At 30.3% G+C, this 24,980-nt stretch overlaps 1 protein-coding gene across 3 annotated transcripts in view; it reads right to left on the reverse strand.

Moving 5' to 3' along the window:
* LOC132927946 (calpain-1 catalytic subunit-like) overlaps positions 1–24,980 on the reverse strand; it is a 90,015-nt gene that overhangs the window by 14,123 nt on the left and 50,912 nt on the right. For all 3 annotated transcript variants that reach the window (XM_060992532.1, XM_060992602.1, XM_060992652.1), the window contains 2 exons: positions 10,157–10,328; positions 1,522–1,820 (listed from right to left, as the gene is read on the reverse strand). In XM_060992532.1, the coding sequence (XP_060848515.1) occupies positions 1,522–1,820; positions 10,157–10,328 (471 nt within the window). The remainder of the gene's footprint in view (positions 1–1,521; positions 1,821–10,156; positions 10,329–24,980) is intronic.

Below are 24,980 nucleotides of genomic sequence, written 5' to 3' on the forward strand. Positions count from 1 at the left end.
TAGTTTTTAAATCAACAATATATTATATTAATATAGTTATATCGTATTAAGATAAAAAAATGGAAATTTGTATAAATTATATATTTTTTTGATAACAATCGTCTCTATTTTTAAAAAAAGTGTTTTTTTTTAATGATATATATCGTACATACATTATTGATGTAGCATATGTATAATAACAAAAAAGTGTACGTTCTTTAGTTTTTTCACATCATTACATGGTAAAAATCGTTAACACCGTTCTTAACGTTCTTGTTGTTAATTTAAACAAAAAAAAAATAAAATAATAATAATGGATTTAAATTCATATAATAAATAGACTCAAAGACTGAATGTTAGGACACTACAATTTTCGACCAACAATAATTATTATAATGAAACCATGGAATGGCGGCCACTTAAATAAAACTAGCAATCTTAAAGTAGAGTTCTACATACTCGCATCATGATATAGTCGTTAATAACGTTTTTAATACAAAACATGATCACTAAATGAGTTCCACTCAAAAATCGTTTTCCAAATACCGACTGAGATGATTTATAGCTTTTAAATTTAATATAGCAGCTACACATTAAACACGTTGTAAACACGCCGCCTCTACATAACGACGAAAACGCCCGCGCGTTGATTTCCCCGCATCTTCCCGCAACGAATGTCCTACAACCCAAAAGACATCTCGATCTGCAGTTTATTATTTATCTAAAATGTCTTTATAGTCTACAAACTTCGATTAGTGTTGCACATAATCACTTTAGACTAGTACTAAACATCAACAACATAGTGCATTTACATGTTAGTGGTTAATGCCCGATTAACTCGTTGACTGTTATTATATTAGATTTGGCCTTAATTTGCTGTTGTAGTGTATTTGAAGGTACATTTAAACACTGCTCTACATCCCTTACTATGTGTTGTATATTCGATTTATTAAATCGTGTGAATTTAAGATTTACTATTTTTAGGTATTTAATATAGTTTTTATTTTGCAACTGATAACGAAGTATAATATTATATATGTACATTAGTTTTAAAACCGTAATAAATTAAATATTGATTAACATGTTGATATTACTGTTTGTTATCGTCGATTACTTCCGCAAATATTTACAATAAGCATCCAAATGCATTTAATGCATCATTCGACCAAGATCTTTGCTACGAAAGTTGTTCACTATTTTATATTAATATAATATCCAATGTAACCTCGATGAATAATTGTATGAATTATCAAATAAATTATAATATCATTGAAGCAATGTGCAATATTATAAGGGACATCATATTTTTATATTTCACATCCATTTAGTGTACGTAGTATTATATGACCTATATTTTCATCACCCTAGACAGATCATCACATTTTGTATCGTGTAAGATTTATTTCGTAAAAATATGTTTTGATAAAGTAGATAAGTACATAAAATACGATATTGTGAAATCGATTTCAGTACGCGGCGGTCACTTTTTACTGTACAAAGTAACATGTTTTAATGTCGTGTGTGTGTATGTGCTTTTAGTACCTGAACAGCCCGCAATAGGACGTGGTGGGGTCGAACGATTGATCAAGTGGTACGACTCTGTCGAGGAACTTCGGCGTGAGAGTCAGCGATGATACGGCAGCTAAAAAGCTGTGGTCGCCGAGTTCACCCGGTTCGACGCCGCATCGTCCACCGCCTCCGCCGATGGTACCGTTGCGAATCGGTTCACCGCCAGCACTTCCTCCACTGCCGCCGCCACCAGCGCCAGTCGACACAACTCCGTTTCCCTGGGACACCAACCGCGTCGAGTCCACCATAAACTTGGGTCTCTGACACATTTCCTGAAAATTAATAATCGCGGGTTATATACTATATATTATAATAATATGTATGTGGTACACGAACATTGTATTATATGTAATGACCCGCAGAGCTCAAGACTTGATAAAAAAAAAAAACAATTAAAAACATGTACCCAAATATGCATTTAAAAATTTTTAAATATGCGTTATCGATAATGTTTTATTATGCAGCGAAATATGCAATAATACGAGTGGCAAATAAATTATTCCGGTTCTTAATTGTTTTCTAGAAATTTAAAGTAGCGGAGGAAACCAATGTTGTGTTTGATTCATCAAAGAGCTTATTATTAATACGAAAATAACTATATATTACTGCGTTTTATATTTGTATTATGTACCTACAGCAACTTATGGTTTTAAATAATTAATTTACAATATTCGAGATGCTATAATAATTGTTTTGTATACCTACATAATTTAATTAATGAATTATTAACATCGCTTTTGGTAATATTTAATTAAACAATAACGGTAACTGTAACGCTATGTTATATAATATAATATATGTTTATTGTATAGGCTCGACGAACTATTTAAACAATAACTTTCTATTATTTCCGCATCCTACACACGTATCTGCAGCTGCTTATGAAATAAAAGACCTGAACAATATTTCGTAACAATTGAATACAATTTGTCGTCTATAATTATTTTACAAATATTTTAATATTATATTTGTTATGATGGATGTCTATTCCAAATAAATTTAAAATTTATAAATTTGACTCGATCAAATTTGATTCGACTTAGGTATGCACAATAATCAGGTGTAATCGAACTGACATTCGTGTCTACATGTAGACGAATATAGTGGTAAATTGTAGAATGGAATTCATTTAATATGATTATTTTAAAGCCAAATTAAAGTGGTTAAATATTTTATAAGTATAAAAAGAGAATAAAATAATGTTTGCAATTAGGTTGAATTGATACGTAAAAAAGTCATACTTTCGAGTTAGTTCAATATAATCACGTGACAAAATACCACACGGTATATATAGTATAATGGTGCTCGGTGCTGTAATCACTCGGAACTAATTATGCGGTTCCATAAAAAGTTATCTTTCAAATAGCAACACGCACTAATGACCACCGCAAATACACACATATACACACACGTGCACATAAGAAATACACGGCACCTACCTACCTATATATTATACTAGATAATAACGCTCGTCAACGTTTACGGTCGACCAGCACAAATATATAAATAAAAAAATGAGTCCACCATGATTTATGACCATAATAGAAAAAAAAATCTTGAGCTCAAAACGTAAAATGTAATATTGATCAAGCGTTAATTTAAAATACATATCTTCTATAATAAAAGTATAAGGTACAACTGTATAATGTATTATTATTATTATTATTATTATTATTATCGAGACGACCAAGTATTTTACTTAAAATCGAAACATCTCAAGTATTTTTTACAAATACTATTAAAAATGACTGGAATGTACTTGCAGATATCTACTTGTGTTATATTAAAGCGTTTGTGGATCATCTATTCACCAATTTAGTGCATATAGTAAATCCGACCTCCTATACAATTTAATCGAAAATAAATACAAATAAATGTCGGTATGCATTTAATTTATCGTATAACGTGTTAAATCATCAATTATATGTTTAAATATACTATAACGTATTAGGTACTATATAAAATTGAAAAGTAACAATCAATTGTATCTATGTGACAGACTTAAAAAATATTTAAAAAAGATTAGTGTTTTTGGCGTATCTTATATGTATCTTGTACTTACATAACAACACTATTACCTATAATTTATATTTATTTATATTTTTATTATTTTATATAGACTACCAATCGAAGTAATCGAACTACGAGAATGATTTTTACCTTTGATGACAAGTAATACTTTAATACCATTGAAATCTTAAAATACACGAAGCTTAACAAATAACTAACAACTAAAACATTATACAATATATTATAAAATAATTATACAGGTGTAAATGAAGTATAACTAAAATGTATATTATAAAACTGAGAGATGTTAAACATTTATTTTATTATTGAATACAAATCTTGTTTATATAACAGAATGTACAATTATCACACTGATAATTTATTTACCACATATCTATACCCAACAATTGATATTTTAAATTTCTTAGAAGTTTTTTTTGCGAAAAAAATGTCAATACTTGCATTTGTCATTTTTTTTTGTACGTAATTATATATTGTGTATATGTTAAATAAATTTATATCTTATATCAGATCCAGATGATCCAGTCGATTAAACACAATGATGAATGATGGTTAATTCAATATATAATTAATATTTTGCTCTTGTAATAAAAATATAACTAAATCTGTTATTAAAAAATGATCATAATTTTAATCCCGTTATACAACTATAATATAAGTAATATTATATGTAATGTATATATACATTTATTACCTTGATGATGTATTTAGAAGCGTTTCGAGTATAAATCGTACATAATAATATGCAATTTGAATATGTAGTCGTGAAATCTAAAGATAATAATGAGTATTATCATATGTTATTACTATTAATACTATTTACGGTAGGTACCTCCTAAATGTTATCAAATATAATACACGAGATCATTCCGAAAATCGTTGAACACGTTTTAAGACAGAAGGCAAAAACTTTAAGTACACAAATGTTTTTAGAGAGTCTGCAGATAGTATTGAAAATATAATAATTACCTATACCACATACAATGCATATCGTGCAAGTGTTGTTCAAGTTATCTCGTACGGCGGTAATAGTGAAAACACGTATAAACTAAATCAAATCGAAATTCAATTTTTGTGGTATACTTCGTCAGAACACTCAGAGCCAGTGATTAAAATTCACTAGGTTCTTATAATGTAGTTCACTAATCACTAAATAAAAAAAAGTTCACAATAGGTGACAATCAATGAATCATCACCACTCTTATACAAATATCGGACACTATACAAGACTACAATAATTAATAGGTAAATATATCAATTTTTTTTAGTGAGAAAAATAAAATCTGTACAGTATTTTTAAAATAAAAATATTTTATTATTTAGAAAATTTAATTGCATAAAAAGTAGCGTCCAAAGAAGAGAGATTTGCATTTTATTTACACTGGAATATTATATGGTGTTGCTCTTGCTAAACGCTACTATACCAAAAACAACTGTACTATATATCCGAATGCATCACGCAAAAAAAAAAGTAGCGCGCTACTTTCAACCACTGCTTAGGACTATCCAAAATAATTTAATGGTGTGTGCTACGATAAAAGTACTCAACATTAAAAAATAAAAAAATTATCTCGTCATGACACATTCTATCTAAGCTGGCACATTTCTTTTTAATCCATACGACGTCAATACACTTTCAGCGTAATAGTATACAAAATATAATCGTGTTCAACAGCGACGATAAAAATTACAATCGGCACATTAACACATTAACCTAACCTTAACGTGAGGTTAACATAATATTTCAATGTGTACATAAAACATCTCAACATAATAAATATATGTACCTATATTAAACGCATTTATAATTTAATGGTAATGTTTGAATTTCAAGTTCACACCGACGCAACGCTCACGAATATTATATAGGCACACATTACAATATTAAAATATGCATAAACATAATAATATTATAAACGTGAGCGCGGCGATCGTTAGCTCTAACGATTTATCGAGTTCGAGAAAATATTGCAAATAATTTTTTTAAGACGATAAAAGCTTTGTCGTAATAATATCGATCTGCAGTCTGTAACGAAAAAAAAAACATGACGAATAAAAATCATTATTTAGACTGATGGTGCACACGATAGTGAACGAAGGTGGTATAACAGCAAAGAGCTCTAAAAACCGCTAGAAAGTGGATAAATTTGAATTATTTTTATACAAAATTGTTCTAACAAATAGCTATTTATGATTTACTACCTACCTAATATTTTATATTTTATAATTTATTCGTTATTAGTCAATTTAACACAATTTTGAAATATATTGCTTCTTAATTGAATAGGGCATAAAAACTTGGTAAGTAGCATATTAAAACGAATTCTCAAAAATCATATTGCATTTTGAATACAATTGTTTATCCTTAATTAATGTTAAGTTGCATATTCGTTCATATCCATAATCGTTGTACAAAAAAGGTAAAGTATTCACATCGTGTTGTGCCCATTCGGAAAACAGACAGCCCATGTGTATAATACCTGTAGACAGTGTTCGAGTTCTCCGACGTCGAAACAATTCGGTCACCACGGAAACCCCGTGTGCGTACTCCGCTGCAGAACATTACGGATATTAATAATTAAAATCGACCTCACGGCGTGGATGAACTCGCTCACACCCACACACATACACACACAATTCATCTCCACGATGTCTAAATGATTTACGACTTCAGAGCGTCCTGCGACGCTATTACGATACGAATTCAGCGCCAGCGTTTCGTCTCTTATTCTACTTTTCTAACAGCCAAATTAGATATTTTGTTGTTTATTCCTTTCCACGCTTCGCTCGCACCGTGTTTTTATGCAATCGAATACACGAAATCCCGATGATATATCGATAGTCGAGACGTCTCGCCGCGTTCTCCTTCAATGTTTTACCACCGGTCAGATAGGTGACGCGCGGTATGGCGAATAATAACTATACCTATAATACGTTATCGTCAAAACAATACTCGAAACGAGACCCCCGAGACGTGTGACGACACCACGCTCAACAGTAGTGCCAATAATTTATATCGTAATATATATTATATATTATATGGGCGTATTACCTCCCGCAGTCATACTGATAGGTTGTATGTCACAGATAATAACGAATTTAAAATTTATATCAGCTGTGTTTCCGTAGGCCGCATAAAATGATATATACATACGTATTGCATTATATACCACAGGGGTTACATATTATATAAATACATAAAATACGTGATACGCCGACAACGTTGATCGGAGAGAGGTAGTCTTATTGTGTATTCTCGCTGGCGGTCTAAATGTGATTGAACTTACTACGGTACCTATAATGGAGTTTGAATCTCGTCTGATTGAATGGACTTTGGATGTATGGCTACGGGAAATATAATATAACAATATATGCTATGCACTGTCTGCAGGCTCGTCTGAGGAAAACTTTAGTAGTTTGATTTATGAACCGATAAAACAGTTCATTCATTTTATAAAGACTTTGAGAAGATGGTCAGACAACCGACGTAATAGTAAACCTTCAATAAAGTGGTTACATCACCGAACGTATTATACAAATAATGTATGATAATAGTTAATAACATATTAGCCTAGAAAAAATGTGCTATATCGGAAACCACCCACGAAGTCAAAGTTACAGACATAGGAAAAAAACTACCGATAAATTTAAAATAAATGTAATTGTAACATAACAAATTCTATAAAAGTATACAATTTTAATTAAAGCGCAAAGATTGTTTTGTTAAAATAATGGTTTGGTAATAATAAACAAAACGATAATGCTGCGTATATAAATAAAAAATAATAATAATAAAAATGTTTCATAAATTTGTTTATATAATATAATACGAAAATACTATTAATATGGTCAATATGGATGTATGCATAGGATTTCCCGAACTGATTATGTAAAATTGTACAATACAATATTTTTTTTTTTTTTTTTTTTTATTTAGAACTTTCAGCTACAGCTATTATAGTTCAACAATTACAGTATACAATTAAATTAATAATATTAAACATGATAATAATAAATCTGATTAATACAAATAATGATAGACGGTAGAAAATGATTTCGTATCCAATTAAGATTAAGTAACATAATCACAGAATATTTAATAACAACAGTTTAGATATTTATGATTTCGCGAAGTTTGCAATTAAGGAGATAAGGTATTCTTAGAAAGTAATGTGTTTAATAGAGAGGATAAAAGAGAAATCAATGGAGTAAAGAGGGAATTAAGTTGCGTAATAAATTGGGATATAATATTGGAAATAGGTTCAGAGTTTAAATTATTTGAATTGCCCACAGTTGCTTCTGCATAAGTCCTAGGTACTCCTTTGCGTCGGGTGTGAATGGACGGGGGCTTATCTGAGACTGGCAAGACTCTTGTGAGCACTTTAGTGCGTTTTTTGATAACGGATTGATAAACACGGCATCCTTTGTAGTTGGCCGTGTGAACCTCAGAACAGAGCGCGCATTTGGCTGGACTAGCTCGATCCTTGATACAGTCCTCGGAGCGATGGTCTCCACCGCATTTGACGCATCTAGATTCATGTTGACAGTAGTTATCGGTATGGCCATAGGCTTGACAATTGTGGCACTGTGGTGGACCACGACGGGACAAATGAGGTTTCTCGATTAAAATACAATATTATACGATGTCAAAGTGTTCATTTGATGGAAATGTACCGACTCGAGTGCATCTTATTATATTATGATTTACTACGTGTAAAAAAATTGTTCCCATTTCATTGAATGGTAAACTTTTAGTAAGAAGGTCTACAATATTGACAATCGCGTATATCCACTGGCATACGCGTGATCTAATTATAACTCATATTGTCCTAACTGTTGTAATATTATTTATGTTAAAGATAATAATAATACATTATATTATAGGTACCGTATTTATCTCGTCTTCGTAACGTCTACGGGGCGCCGAGTACTCGTTAGAATAAAATCACACACCGTGTTTGAACAAAAAAATAATAATAATAAAAAAACAAGTGAATTACAGTGTATTGACCTGTTACAAAAACGCACATAAGATATAAAGAAAAAATTGAACGCTATTCGTTTTTCAACGGTTTTGCTGCAATTAATTAGTTCAAAGAAGTGTACAACGTAAGTGAGAAAACATAACAACTGCAGTTATACTACCCATTATATTTAATAATAACACATAAACGCTTGTGCTGAGCATGGTATATATATAATGCGTATAGTGAATATGTTTAAAAAAAAATATTTTTTTATACGTAGGTAGAAGAAGTAATTAATAATGTATAATCTAATAATTAGCAGTAAATGTAAAAACGCGATGTTCACACATCGACAACGTATGTTATAATATTTTAATCGATATTATGTAAAATAAAGTAAACGTTTTTATTTTTTAATTCGTATGAAAACGCGTTACCAAACGTAAATATACAATACAAATTTCTCCGAAATCGTGTACGTTGGTGGGCTCCGTTCGTAAGGACACCAAGCACGTTAATCGTATAAAATTGGCACAAAAAACAGTAATGATACGATGACAATAAGATAATAAGTAATAACAATATTTTTTGGGCGTGTAAGAGCCAAACGCTGTTATAAACAGATTATAAATTTACGTTCCCAAAAGTTTCTGCCAAATGCTGTTTGCGGGCTTATTTACGCCTTTACGGAGATGATAATAATATATATTATATAATATTCATATTCATACGATTTGAAAATATTAAATTTTTCTCGTTGTGTATTAATTTGTATTTTATACATATCATATTACGTATGTTATGTCATAATTCAATATTTTCGTTAACGTGTAATAATTTAAGGCCTCATTATTAATATTTATTATGATATTGAAATACGTTCTAGCGCTTAATTGAGAAACTATCGTTAATGCGATTAACCAATACAAGTATTTATAATCAATGCCACACGTGTGATGGATTTGGCATCAATCTCAAAACGATTAAAATCGGGTGGTATATAATTGCATACCATTATTGGGGTACAGGAATCATACCGAATTATTGAATAATACCATAATCGTAACGATGTTTTTCCATATTATATTTTGTGATGGTATTAGTGGATAAACAGTCAAAAATTAAATAATTTGAATTTCCATTATATTATATAAATATCTACTAGTTATTATCAGATCTCGATTACAACACCTCATCGTAGTATATCAAAACATTTTTCATGCTCTGGACTGAATTATTTTTTAATAAACTATTTTTTTACGAAATAATTATTTCATAGCAAGTTTTTAATAAAATTAAAATTGTTTCTATTAGTTCGTATACAAAATAATAACATTCTTTAAATTTTAATTTTTAATAATCCAATAAATTACAAACTATGTGACGTTATATTTTTATTTTTTTTTCTCTTCTATTTGTATGTAACATTTTAAAATGAATTGAAAAGTATCTGTTTCAGGAAAAAATGTTTGCGGATTTTCATGGTTTTAATTACATTTATGTGGTCAAATATTATAACAAGTGCAGAATTTAACGATCCTTAAGCTAGCCTAGTCTTGAACCATGCATTTATTCTGTGCGTAAAAATGATGTTATAATATTATGCTCACGTGCGGTCGCATCCATACGATGGGTTGAACTGCCGGTCTCTTGTTCTTGTACAGGCATTTGGGACCGGCCGGAAAGTCGGGATCCTCGAACAAGGCGCCTCGTTCACGGCACGAGCGGCGCACCGCGTGATAGTTGGGCTGCTGTCTTGGCCTCTCCACAGTCCAATAACCCCTGCAACAACCAGATCACGGTACATTGCATTATCACTGTATTAGACTTGCGAGTTTAGTTGGTGTGATTTGGGTATGCAACAATAATTAGGGCTTTACGCATTTGCATATTTGTTTGTACCTTTATACCCATATAGGTACCAAACGGGCTATAGTTAGCTACTATAGTTTATAGACACGAATATATTTTATTTCACAATGACTGGATGTCATACCAAAACATATTTAGTTTGTAATTTTCATAAAAATCAAAAATTATATTTTCTCATTAACTATGTATAGTAACGTAAAGACATACAAGTTTTCATTGTATTTGTTCCTGAAGGGTAGAAAAACCGAAAAACGTAAATATATGAGTGTGGTTAAAATATGTTTACAAATTATCATTTAGATATTATGCTTATTATTCTAGGCAAAATATTGTAATAATTGCACTCAACGAGAACTACGAGTTGCAAAAAAAATAAAACGGATGTGCCACGTGATGTAGTGATTAATTGTGTTCAATAATGCCTTCTCCGATTTAAAATCGGTTTCCAAAACAAACATTACGCGCACATTAAATATCACTTAGTCTTAAGTAATTGTTTAAGAAAAGTCTAGACTACGTATGATAAAATAGGCATATCGTATACTTAGGTACGTATCGCAATATTTACAGTAAATCCGCGTAGTCATGAATTTATTGAAAATAATACAAGTCACACGACGACAATAAACGGACGGTTATGAATAATGACGATTAAAAGTTATTGGCTACTAGGTGGGTACTATATTATGATAGGCACTATACCTACTTACCAAAGCATTATGGTGATTTATGATATATTATTATAATAACGGTAAAACGTATTAAACGTGAAATGATGGGTACCTTACGGTACCTAGCTGCTATACGGCCGTACCTACATACTCGCTGGTATTATTATTTTTGTACGTTTTCACTATATCCGGTTTATGGATAGGTCCATAGGTAATTTGTATAATCCTTTTAATTACATAAATGCGCGTAACTATAATCTACAAGTGTGACGTAAATAATGTGTTATAAATATAAAATAATGTTATTTAACGGATGCACATCATGTATATATATTTGTGTACTATATTGGTACTTACGCTTGTTATTAATATCTCAAGGCGACGAGGCATCATTATTATTATGATTACGCGTGCAAAAAAAAAATGATGTTAGGTAGGTCGAGTGCATTGTGCACAATTGAAATTAAAACAATACGTACTATAATATTATAATAACAGTATCTCTATTGTAATTTTTATACGTATATATTATTATTATAATGTATGTCGACAGCTGGAATTTGCGCATTTGTTGTACTAAGCAGTAGTAATGTTTCCCAATGACATACCACTTCAACACAGTTTGAATATGAATCGAATTTAGTGAGAATTTATGTATTTGGTGAACACGTATAAGATCACACAGGGTGATTTACTGACATTTCCGATGAGAAGTTTTTATGCATAATACCAGCTAATCTACGACCACCTAGAACCTCGGCATTATAGTTTTTCCATTGATGTTAAACATAACCTAACCCAACTTTACGGCATTCCTATCAAGTATAATATCATGTTGTATTATCTATAAACGTATTAAAATAAATATTAGTCAGATCGTACTTAAGAACAATTTTTTTAATTAATAGGTATACTGTGTTGCAAATGCGAGCTTTCGTAAAAATGAATTGTAAATGTAAACACACACACATATATAAACATATTATCGTATGTCAAATTGTATGTACATTCTATATACATTTTATTGCGGTGCTTACTTTAATCTTAACTTTTGATATACGGTTTATTTTTATCTGAAAATATTTGAATGCTTATGATAATTTCTAATTTAACTCTTGATTTATAAAACAACTTGTAACATGCACAAACATCTTTAGTTAGTTTGACTTTTAATTTAATCAACGGTTGAGTTATAACTAATAATTATTAGTTGAAGGATAAAAAAAATTAGTCTCATCATCGGAGAATAAATGTGTCCCATCAGTGAAACCATCACTTGCAATAGGTGCCGCCGGCTATATATTTGTATAACATTTCAACGATAAAATAGTAACATTTTAGTTTCTCTGCCATCTCTCGTAATAGGTACATTATTGATGATAGCTTTGGTCTGTTATAATATTATATTCGTTCCATTTTTTAACAATTTAAATATGAATACGTTGCAAAAAGAGTACAGTTAAAATACAAAATAGTTTTAACGTCAATAGTGTGCACCTAAAAATGCTGCACAAATATTGTACAGTTAAACTCATACAATTTATTAACTGATTGTATGTGGTTTATTAAACATAGGTAAGGTGCCTATATAAATATTATAACTCAATATAAGTAAATGATATATGAATAATAATATAAAAATTGATAATACATGATAAATTATCTAACCGTTCACGAAAAACGATATTGTTACATATGTAAATAGTTATAAGTTTGTATATACCTATTTACATTATAACATTAAACGTTATATTTAAAATAAAATTATTTACCAATACAAAAAATGAGACGAACATAAGTTATTTTTACGTTATAGTAAAATATTATAATGTATAAAATTATGTCGCATTAATTTACTGACATTAATTTTTTCATGAACTTGATTTCCTGACAGCGAGGAATTCATATACATATTGTGAATTATATAATATGCACATTCATTTCATGAAACGGATAATACTTATATTGTACATTTAGTGTAATAGTTAGGTTATAAGGCAAATTTGGTATTGTAAGTTATTTAAATTATATTTACTTATTTTATGAACAAAAATAAAACAATATTTTATGCAAAATTATTTCAGACTGATAATTATAAATTAATGTGTTAATAAATCGTTTATAAGTATATAAATATAATTAAAACATCGTATGTTGACAGTAAATCGTATTGTTGTTATGATTGTTTATATAATATTGAATAAATTATAAAATAATATTAAAATTTGTATCAAGTAGTTTTTATGTTACTACAAGACACATGTTAACATTTATATAAAATTTAATTAAATTCATCTTTATTTTAATTTAAGTCTAAAATTAGTTTTCAATCATCTATACATTAGCATATTTATACACGAAGTAGATAAAAAGTCGACATAATAAAATTGCTTATAACTTAAAATTAATTAAAATTAATTAATAATTATTATCAGTCTAGCAGTCTAATTTATAATTATAATAGATTTATTCAAGATAACATATTATATTGTTATATTTTAGTTCATAGAACAATATGGGTATATATTATAGTTTAAATAACTCAGAGTAATTAATTGTATTTTAATATTTACATAATTAATGTACAATATAGGTTCATTTAGTGAATGGATAATTAATTGGATATCCATAAATTCACGATCCCGATGAACATACGTATAGTTAAAAGATTGATTTCACTAAGAGGATGTGATGAAATAAAATAAATATGTCAATATTTTTTTTTAACTCATTTTATTAAATGTGAGAAAATATTTGTACATTGATAAAACGAATTACCTATTATACAGTCATATTAGCTGTAATTGGTATTGATCTTAAACCACGTTGTAGTGTCTATAGGTAATAATAAATAATAATAATAATATATAGCATATATTATAATAACCATTTATCACGATAACATGTACTTTGTGCCTATAGGTAAATGTATAGTTAATAGCATATTATAGCGGTGAAAATAGAAAAAAAATACGAAGAGATTGAATTCACAAACTCATAAAATAAGATAAATCACTCTGGCCCATTTTCCGAATCATTAACGTTAGATTAGAAATGTATTGTACTCAAAAAATTTACTCGCGATTTATAAGACGCGTATAATAATATACACGGACAGAACACCTACCTATTACGTAATAGGTAAGTAATAACGAAAACTGTAGCGATACGATTTGGCAGCGTTCTGTACTTAACCTAACCATGGGGTGCTATAAACACGGATTTTCGACTTGTTCGGGTATATACATAATATACATACTAAAATGTATTATATATAATATTATATATACGTCACATAAAAACATATTAAACACTTTATTATACACATGCACAAGCGCACTGATATATTATTGTATACACAAAGATTAACTATACGTCCGTACGTGATACCTAATTATTATTGTTTCTGTCGCACGAGACAATAATAAAGGTCTTGGCCAGCGTTTTTAGATTCATTATAAACCGATCAAATAGGCCACAATTGTCTTCAATAGAAAATAAAACACGCCGATAAAAAAAGGTTAGGTCAGGTTACCTATTTTAGGCAACTGCGTTAAAAATTATTTGATAGCAATATTAGTATCCGAAACGGAGATTATCAATCCGAAACGCGAAATAGAAGTATAAGCTGCTTCCGAGAATATTAGCCGAATAAAAACTAGTCGTAAAATGATCGATACTTTCATATTATAATCTATAAAAAAATTTACATAAAACTTATACAATATACATAGTATAATTTTTTAACATAAATTATTCATTATTTTAAAATGTATTACCATTTTTGATAATTCATCTTTTAAATATTTGTAAATATAGTCAAGCAGTCAATTAATAGTAAACCAATAAAAAAAAAAAATTAAATTTTTTATATTATTTACATTAATATTTTGATGCGTGAAAATCAAACTTTGGACGTGTAGTTTATGAGCTAATTGTATTTAAAGTTAAGATGTGTGAAGTAGTGGGATTCACATTTTGCGAGGTACTCAAGATACCATTCAACTCCGCTAATTTAAACTTTAAATACTTATATCTCATAAACTGGTTAAAAATTTGATTTTTACACTTCAAACTTCTCTAAAGAATATTCTGATCGGAATATGAAATTAAAAATGTATTTTATTCGTACACAAAAGTATAAACTTGAAAACATTTATCGATGAAAAATAAAATTTCCTTAGAAAATTTTGGTTTTTTTGTTACTTACAAAATTATGTAAAAAAAAAATTTTCAAAAACGTTTAATTTTTTGTAATAATGAGTATAGTTCATAATAAAAGAATTACTTGGTAATTTTCGTGGACAAAACACTCTAATACTCTATGGGTGCTTTTAAAGCAGTGCGCGGAAGGGGTTTGGGGTTAATAGATTCTGCATTATCTCTTAAGCTGCAAGCGCATAGTGTATAAATAATAATAGCGGATCTATAAAAAAAAATGACCTGACCGTTATCGCGACGCAGTCGTATATAGAGATGGTCGCGGGCGCGCGTGATCTATCATCTGCGACCGACAAATGTATTTCAAAGTCGTCAACAGTTAAAACCGGCCTCGGTCCACCTTCTCTTCTCAAGCAGTATATATATATATATATTAAATATTATTATACGTATAAAAATATTAAATATAATATATAATAACGTATGCACGCGCGAGCACACTGCCTCTTCGGCCCTTCACGCAACCGCTACGGAAGCGTTTCCCGTTATCTGCTGCACAGCCGCAGCGCCGCCACTGATGACCACCACTCGAAATGTACAGTTAGCAGTGCGGAAACAGGTCCGGTTTTGATCCACGAGCGAGCGCGCGGGGAAGTCTCCGTCGTCGGCGTGTTAAAAGAATAATATATATAATGACAAACACAATAATAATATCCGCTGGAATGCGCAGACAGCACGCTTATTTTGAATTTACTCGGCAGCGTAAAAGAGATCAAGACACAGGCAAAAGAGGACGTGCACTTTCGTTTGCCATACATAATAACGATTTACTCATATACCTATAATAATAGCCAACACCCGCTCGGAGAAGTGGCCGTGTGTCGACGAAAAATGTTTTATCGATAGCACTTGTTGCACAATGCACAATGCATTTACAGTCGTTATTATACCTTATATTTCAATCGGGATCGTATTTTGTTGCGAATGATGGTCTTGGGGGGGGGGGGGGGGTAGAAAAACATTTGTGCAGAATTTTTTTAAGAGAAATATTTAATATTTTTTATTATATTGCAGTCAACCACATTCTATGATAGACAAATATTTTAAGAAGAACGAAATAATTTTAAAAACCTCTAAATGTTTTTATTACTTATTATATACATTATACAAATATATAGTATATATTATATAAAATAATTTAAATTATTAAATGGCTATAATTTAATTACTTTTTTTTTAAGTATAAAAGTAATTCGTACTTAAATATTAAAGGCTCAGGTGTTTATCGCGTGTAATAATAAAAAAATATATATTTTTTATTTATTATAACATTTTATGTGTACCAATATGCCACATAGATAATAGCGATATATCTATTTTATGAATTATACATCGTACCTTGAGCATAAATTGTACAATTTTTATACAAGAACACAACTCGATTGTACGTGTAAAAACATATTCTGATCTATCTGATACATACCGTTTTAACATTATACTTTTTAATACAATTTATAAAACATCAGACGAATTAATATAAATATGCAAATGTATACAAAAGACTAAAAATAATAATTAGTGCGTCATTTGACTTTGAGCTCCTATAACCGTATGATGACGGTACACGCACACGCAACAATATGCGTACGTCTACCGTGCGTGACGGCGGCCGGCGCAAATCCATTGCAGTTTTGCCTGCAGAGTGTAGACACCGTGCACATCGATAATGATAATAATACAGATTTAACCACTAATGCAATAATAATATTATAAAGACGATAGTATTGAAACGGATATGGGTGTCGTGCCGCCGTCGCAGTATGGTTATGCACTCGGTTTGACGTGCAACCAAAGTGTGTATTCGCGCTGTGCATACCTACGTGACGATTGCAGCTGCAGCACCACGGGACGTCGCGAGCTGCGCGCACACGTAATGTAATAATAATCATCTAATAAATACATAAACATCTCATAAACATATCATTATTATAGCCACATAGGCGCGTCATTTTCGTACGACTAACTGCCTAAGTAAATTGTAATATATTATTAAACACACGTGTCCCGCTATACCGTTATTTCTGTAAGAAAAAAAAAGCAACATCGCGGTTGTGTAAAATAATGTAGGTCTACATTTTAATTTCATGTATTTATCGCGATAGACAACGTGTGCGATCCCACAGTGAATCCCACAAATTATCGTAGCTTTTTCGTTTGTTAATCATTAAATATAGTATGTTAGAGTACATATAGTATTATTGTTATTATGTAATGTTTGTAAAATGTTATTCCTCAAAACGGACAAGAAGACACTGGAAGTATAATATTTATTAAAAATAAAAAATAAATAAACACCTACTCGGTAAATGTTCCTAAACTGATACGATGGAATGCGGAAGGCTATGTGATAATAAGGATTTATTTATGTTTGTGGTGGATTTATTATTATTATTATTGTTATCCCAAATCAAAATACATTGATAAACTTAAATGTAATCGTTGACATATACCTCACAATTCACATGGACGTAATTTTTGTAATTCTTAAATATTTTTGATAAAGACAAATACAGATATTTTAGAAACTTATGTACTATAATAATTTTTTACTATCTCACCTAATGAATTTAGAACAGTAATACTTGCTGTCATCAGTGGTACGTTACTAATTCGTAATGAACTTGAATGGTACGCGATAAAAGTTTGCGAACTTCTAGGCCCGTATATCTTTAATGATTTTTATAGTATACGTACAATGCAATGCTATATTGTAGATGGCACAGTTGTTTCCGTAGTCTTTGGAACTAACCTAACCTAACCTGCAGTCAACGCGGAGAAGCCCAGTGACCGGTATACCTATAATATACTCAGCATAATAAAATATATTTTATAAGTTCTATATATGGGTATAACCTATATATATATATACATTTAAAAATGGTCAGATGTCATATCGTACCTATATAACTCTAAAAAGTGAAACGAACAATGACAAAGGGCCCACAAGTGAATATCAACGGAATAAGAAAATAAAACACATTTTTTTATCATATAACTGTTAGTGTATATAGTTATATAGGTAGGTAGGTACAGTAACTTGTATGGATATGTACTGCAGCTGCGTACACACATTTTATAATATATTGTAAAGTTTATAACGCAGACGAATATAGTACATCTAACTCCAACTGCAGGTCGACAGGTCGTAAATTATACAATTGTAAAGTATTATTATACACTCGTTGATTTCCACATCGATATCCATTCTTTGGTATTTAAGGTCCAATGATTTTCAAACCAAAAACAAGAATAGTGTGTTTTCTATTGTGGGCACTGTTTGCTTTTTCAATTACAATTTTTGGAAATTATTACGATGTGTTTCGAGTATGAGCTGAAATTATTTATGGTGACATTTTCAAAATTACTGAAAAATTCTCAACGAATAATGTCTCATAAATAAGATATAGGCAGATACAAGGTTCATATTAATTAAATTAGTTAAAAACATACCGAAAACATATTGGCTTTACTCTATTTATTATATCACAATTATATCGTACTTTTATTGCCTAAATATTGTAGAAACGCATTAAAATATATGACTAGATTGACAATACATTATATAATGTGTATCGCTGGATAATAATTTATATTATAATTTTATTTTATTGACTATTTTGAAGACAAATTAAATCGGTATTTATGTATATTTCAAAATATGTGTTTTTATATTATGCAGCTATAGTTAAAATATGCACTAAAATTAAATTAAAATAAATATTCAAAATCATTGTTTACTTATTATGTTCTGAGCCCCATGAAACATAATATTTCTTTATCACAATGTCCATGTTATAATGATTACTGAACAATATGGAAATGCATAGAAGTCCCTACCTCTTATAAAATATCATACGCGTTATGTATATACATACTATATTATATATGTAATGTATAGGTATATACATAACATATATGTCCCGCGTGTCTCTCGATTCTTACTGAAGAAGCTTTACGAGTGAGCGTTATTAAACATTTCTATGAAAAATATGGTTCGCACGGTCTTCGCACTGACAAGACACTGTATAATGTAATAAATGTATACGACCTGCTGAGCCCCCGTCTGGTGCAAGAGTTTGGTCAGTGAGGGATGGGATCGCGGGGGGGGGCTAAAGTGTGATGTATGCGATCGCGATGTAATGGACGCGCGTGGTTTGCAAAGGTGTTTTTATATTATTATATAGATATATAGACTGATATAATATCAAAGTACACATATTATATACATTATAGACTATTCCTCTTAACTGAGTTTGAATACGGTGAACAGATACGGCAGCGACGACGGCGCCGCGGCTGGCTTCGTGCCATCATATTATTATTATCCTGTACCAACGTGAGGTAAAAATCGCGACCGACAGGTCCTTCGCCGCAGCGCATCCTTTCACTTTGTACGCGCCGCGGACGCTGAAGACCCGCCATTCACCCGCTCGTTTACTACGTACTACTACTACTACTACTACTACTATACAGCCTATGGCCTACAGGTATTTCATTTAACATTAGATAGGTAGTATATTATAATAATATATATATATAGGTAATAGGTACACTACTGATTCTACTGCAGTTCAGCACTTCTACTATTGACACGATGTCTATGTCGATATATCTATTGACTACTGAGTACAATATTAACAAATAATAATTATAATATATCGATAACATTATAAACAGTAATAGAAAATATTATACCCACACGAATACACGATGTTTCGATCTATTCGTAAGTAAAGAATGATGGATGGACGATTTCGTATTACCCAATAGTCACTTTTCATAAATATTACACGTTCACTAGCTGCTACACAACGACCCACATTACTATCTATATATTATACGAAAATATCACAATCCATTACGAGCTTAAAAATAAAATGTTATGCATACTATGTCGATTTGTGTATATATATATATATATATTATTCTGTCGAAGGCGCAAGTTATAATATAGAAACAATGAAGATATGAATCAGCAGCACATGCTTTACTTCGGTTTGAAAGGAGAGAAGGTGAGGCAATATAATTTTTATATAAAATAAACGACGTATGTATTAAAAACGGCAACGTTTGATTATGACTATCGACAGGATATCAGACTTAGGACAGTGTACAAATTTGGTAATTTTTGATTACGAATTAAATAATATTCGTTACCTACATTGCTGGGTAAAATGTTAAAACATCAATATTATAAATGGGATTGGTAAAAATAAATCATTATTCAGCAATGACATTTGAAAATAGGTACTTTAAAAAGTTTCGTTTGTAGAACATGTTACGGATGGCTATAACGCTGACGATTTATTCTCTACGTTTGGTAGTCTGTTATAATGAAGCACCCAAATACAGACGATGAGTCTCTACAAGTACTGCTCTGGGCCATTACGCCTATAAACAATAAAGGTGTTTGTGTGCAGTATGTCGAATACCAGACGGAGGTCGATCTAGTCCGATTCGGTGTAGTTGTTTTGACGAAGCAGTAACCGCATCGGACGAATTTCCACTTATCAACTAAGTCAACATATGAATTAGTTTCCCGCACAGATGAATTTTAATTTATTTATTTTTAAAACATACCATTCTTTAGAGTTTTAGGGTAGTTAAATATAATACGTATTACTCAATAACTCGATGGCACACAAATACATTTTACATGATATATAGCATAGAACAAATAGAACAATAATTCCTATAGTAGTATAATAATACTGTAATGGGGAACCAAGGTTTTCAAGGATACGTATCGGTTCAATATCAAGTTACATGCTTTGTGATACGCATAATACCAGAAAAAAGCACCGATCCGTGTCGTACTCGGACTTACGGATACCTGTAGTCGGTATGTATCGAATTATTATTTTTTTATATTTTTAACGCGTCCACGGAATTCCGATGTTGATTAGATACGTACTAATAGTATTTGCAAACTGTCAACGGTATGGGGACTTGGGTTTAGTATTGACTGGTCCTAATTCGTCGAGTTACCGCTGATGATTGTTTGGCCGCCATACTATTATTCTAATATACCACTGCGCATAGAACTGCTGGGCAAGACCATTCAACGTATCTATAGTATTCGACATACGTCAAAATAACTTTTGTAGTGAACCTTACTCAACATAATCTGTATTGAATGCTGCTGCTTAGCCGGTCTGAACGTCGCGGATCGTCAATGTTGCGCAGCAATCCATCATCAGCCAGCCCACGTCCGACCTGAAGATATATCCGTTGCACGTTTCCGGTACCATCACGGACATTTTCCTTTTCAGTTTTCTTTTGATAGGCGCTATTATTATGTATTTATGTCTGTTTAATCGATGACTTGGAATTTTCGGTGTGATACAAGTAGGTTTTCTCGATTCCAGAAGAGGACGAGATGGACACTGTAGTTGACTCTGTATAGAATGTAGACTTCGCATTATGCTTCCTCTCAATTCTATACTCTTCAACAACAACATTGGCCACAACTTTCCTAGTCATGCGTAAATACTGAGATTTGTGAAATCGTGTTAAAAAGTTGCGGAGTTAGGATTTCGAAGCGTTAGACTTGAATTTTAATTCGAATACCACGGCGCCCACCTTTTTTGTTGTTATTATAAATTATTAAATTCGATAAAAATACGTAGAATAAATGAAAATAATGAATATTCAGGTAATTATTTTACCAGTATGAACACCGTCTAAGTTTTCAAAGTTTTATTGCAGAATATCACTGGTTAACAGGATATCGGAAGTATCTACATAAGTATAAACTTGCGGAACGAACAAAATGTGGAAACAAATTTAAACGGTAAACGAAACTACAGTATGGAACTATCGTTATTTGATTGATCATACGCTTGGAGCCACAATAATGATATATCCATTGAAAGCCATGTAATGCACAACGATATAATAATTGATATTATGAATTTTTCATTATCTGAACCGTTTAACGGAATAGAAAACGTGTCGATATATAATTGTTTGATAATCGTGTGTTAAAACACAAAAATCGAAAGTCCAATAGGTTGCGAATGTAAAAAAAAAATTACATTCCAGAAGTCGTGTAAGTGAGCTACGTTAACAATCCACATGAAAAATGATTATTACTTCATATTATAATATAATATATTGTTCTATATCTCAAAAAAATAGTAAGACTAGTGATTCTCAACTTTCACATTCTCTTTTTCGTAAAAAAAATATAGGTACTTATCATTTATCAAATATAATAATAATATTCCGAATAATAATAATAATAAAGCAAATTGGGTTATTAATCAAGCTCAATATGTTATTTATATTTTACAGCGGTTCTGGGGCAAGTTTATTTTTATAATAGTTTGTTTACCATTCTCCAAAAATATATATCATTTGTGTTGTGTCAAAAATTATTGACAGACTACCAAATTTCAGTATTTACTTTCGTAGATTTTACTGAATACGCAAATAAATATTACATAGAGGTATACTAAGTAATTTTGTATATTATAGTAAAAAATCATCCATAGAATAAATGTACACGTGTTTAGTAATAATTAGCAGTAAAATGGAAAATAAACAAAATTAAGAATTAGCAGAAATATCAGTTTCTGTAAAATTACATGACATCATATTCGGTCAAATAATAACATACCTATACTGCGTGTCATTAAAAAAAAAAAAATTGTAATAATTATACGAAAAATTGAAAAAAATCCTCAATTACAACGACATTCATTTGCGTGTAGCTAATAGCTATATTAATATTTGAAAAAACATATGCACGAATTTAATATGTATAAATGTGTGTGTGTGTTAAGATAACGATAATAATACATACAGATGGATATAATATAATTAAGATATAGTACGTACAACGAATTATCATCATCTACAACAAAAGTACATAGTTTTTGGAGTGTAAGATATATTGGCATTAAAAAACTGTCGTAACATGTGTTTCACTTTATACAAATAATAAAATATATAATATTATATATTAATTGACTTATTCGATTTATTCTTGTGCTAAGTTGAGGTTAGTCACGGGTGAAGGAATGAAAACAAATTGATTTTGAAATGATGTTAAATTTCCACGACCCACATAGTAAGCACATAAGTACAAATAATACTTGAATTTTGCAATTATTACTTTTGTTATACAATTCATCAGCGTCCCAAACGATCATCTATATAGTTTTTTTTATACTGTAGAGTTTTAATGTGCAAATCATAAACTTTGATTTAATTTTGTTTCACATTAAATTTCTATTTTGTGACTTAAAAATAAACAAATCAATCATTCGACCTAATCGACAGTCAAAAACACATTTCAGAAAAGTGACTACGATTTTCTCATCAACTCACACACCTAAAGAAATTGCTAATAACGAGTATAACGACTGCAATTTTATTTCAACGAAATGTTCGTGTAACAACTGTTCTGACCTGCAGATTTATATAAATATATATATATATCCATTAAGACTTTCACATTACCTACATTTTATCAAAATAGTACGCCTTTTGTCATTTGTCGTTTAAAAAAGACAAATGTCACGACCATTGATAATAGCATAATAATACGCGCGAGTTTGCGACTGAACGTACAATGGTTCACTGTATATTATACAAGCGTAAGCGTATTATTACATATATTATATTGTATTCTAAAGTTCTCAACAATTTAAAATTACTCGATTTTTACTCAACATACTTAGGAAATAAATAATAATATAGAAATAAACACACGTATATATAACATAATTTGTGATACGGACGTGATTCGCATACATATTTTAATGCACGAAATGTTTGACTGAAGAAATTGTTTAATATTGGTAGTATAATAAACTATGGTATATATTCTATGTATATAAGTGCTTAGAATGGAAATATTGTTACTCTATATACCGCGTTCGGTTCGTGCAACTCGACGGATTAACGACTCAAACGATTTGAACGATTTGAACGATATTTATTTAAATATTTTGAATGTGAAATCATATTAGAAAAATAAAAATAAACTGTTATAATATATACACTATATTATTATGTTTTCTCAACGCACGACGATAAAGTACACTATAATATTATAAATCTATACAACCCATTATACGTGATTGGTAAAAAATCCAAATCTTTGCACACGTTCTTTCACATAAATATGCTCGAGTGGCCCATCCAATATATACTCAACACATATGTATATTATATATGTTTTAATATTATTAAATATTCTGCCATTCGTCGTGACTTCACACACAACCTATATAAATTAAATATTTTCGGAACAGGTTTATCGCATATAGCTGGTATACGATGTGATGTGTTCTACACTCCGAAAAGTGATAGGCATTGAGTAGTGTCTTGTATATTTCATGTACAATATAATAATAATATTAAAGTTCCAATCGATCGATTGTCGTGATTGGCTCGTATTTGAATTGGTATGTATATATTTGAATAAATATATATTATTATTACATACTATATGCGAAGGTACAATAATAATTTGTTTGGGCGGTCAATCGGTCGTCGTCCCTTTATAACTTCAACAATAAATCCACATACATATAGTATGCAATAAACCATACACTTTCTATATAGGTATACGTATAAAAATACGTATTATACCTTTGTATCTTTGTGACTTTCCATCATTGTACTTATTATACTGTCGCGCAGTCGCGCCTGATATCTC

Source organism: Rhopalosiphum padi, chromosome 1 (genome assembly GCF_020882245.1).
Source record: "Rhopalosiphum padi isolate XX-2018 chromosome 1, ASM2088224v1, whole genome shotgun sequence".
In the NCBI taxonomy this organism is placed as follows: domain Eukaryota; kingdom Metazoa; phylum Arthropoda; class Insecta; order Hemiptera; family Aphididae; genus Rhopalosiphum; species Rhopalosiphum padi.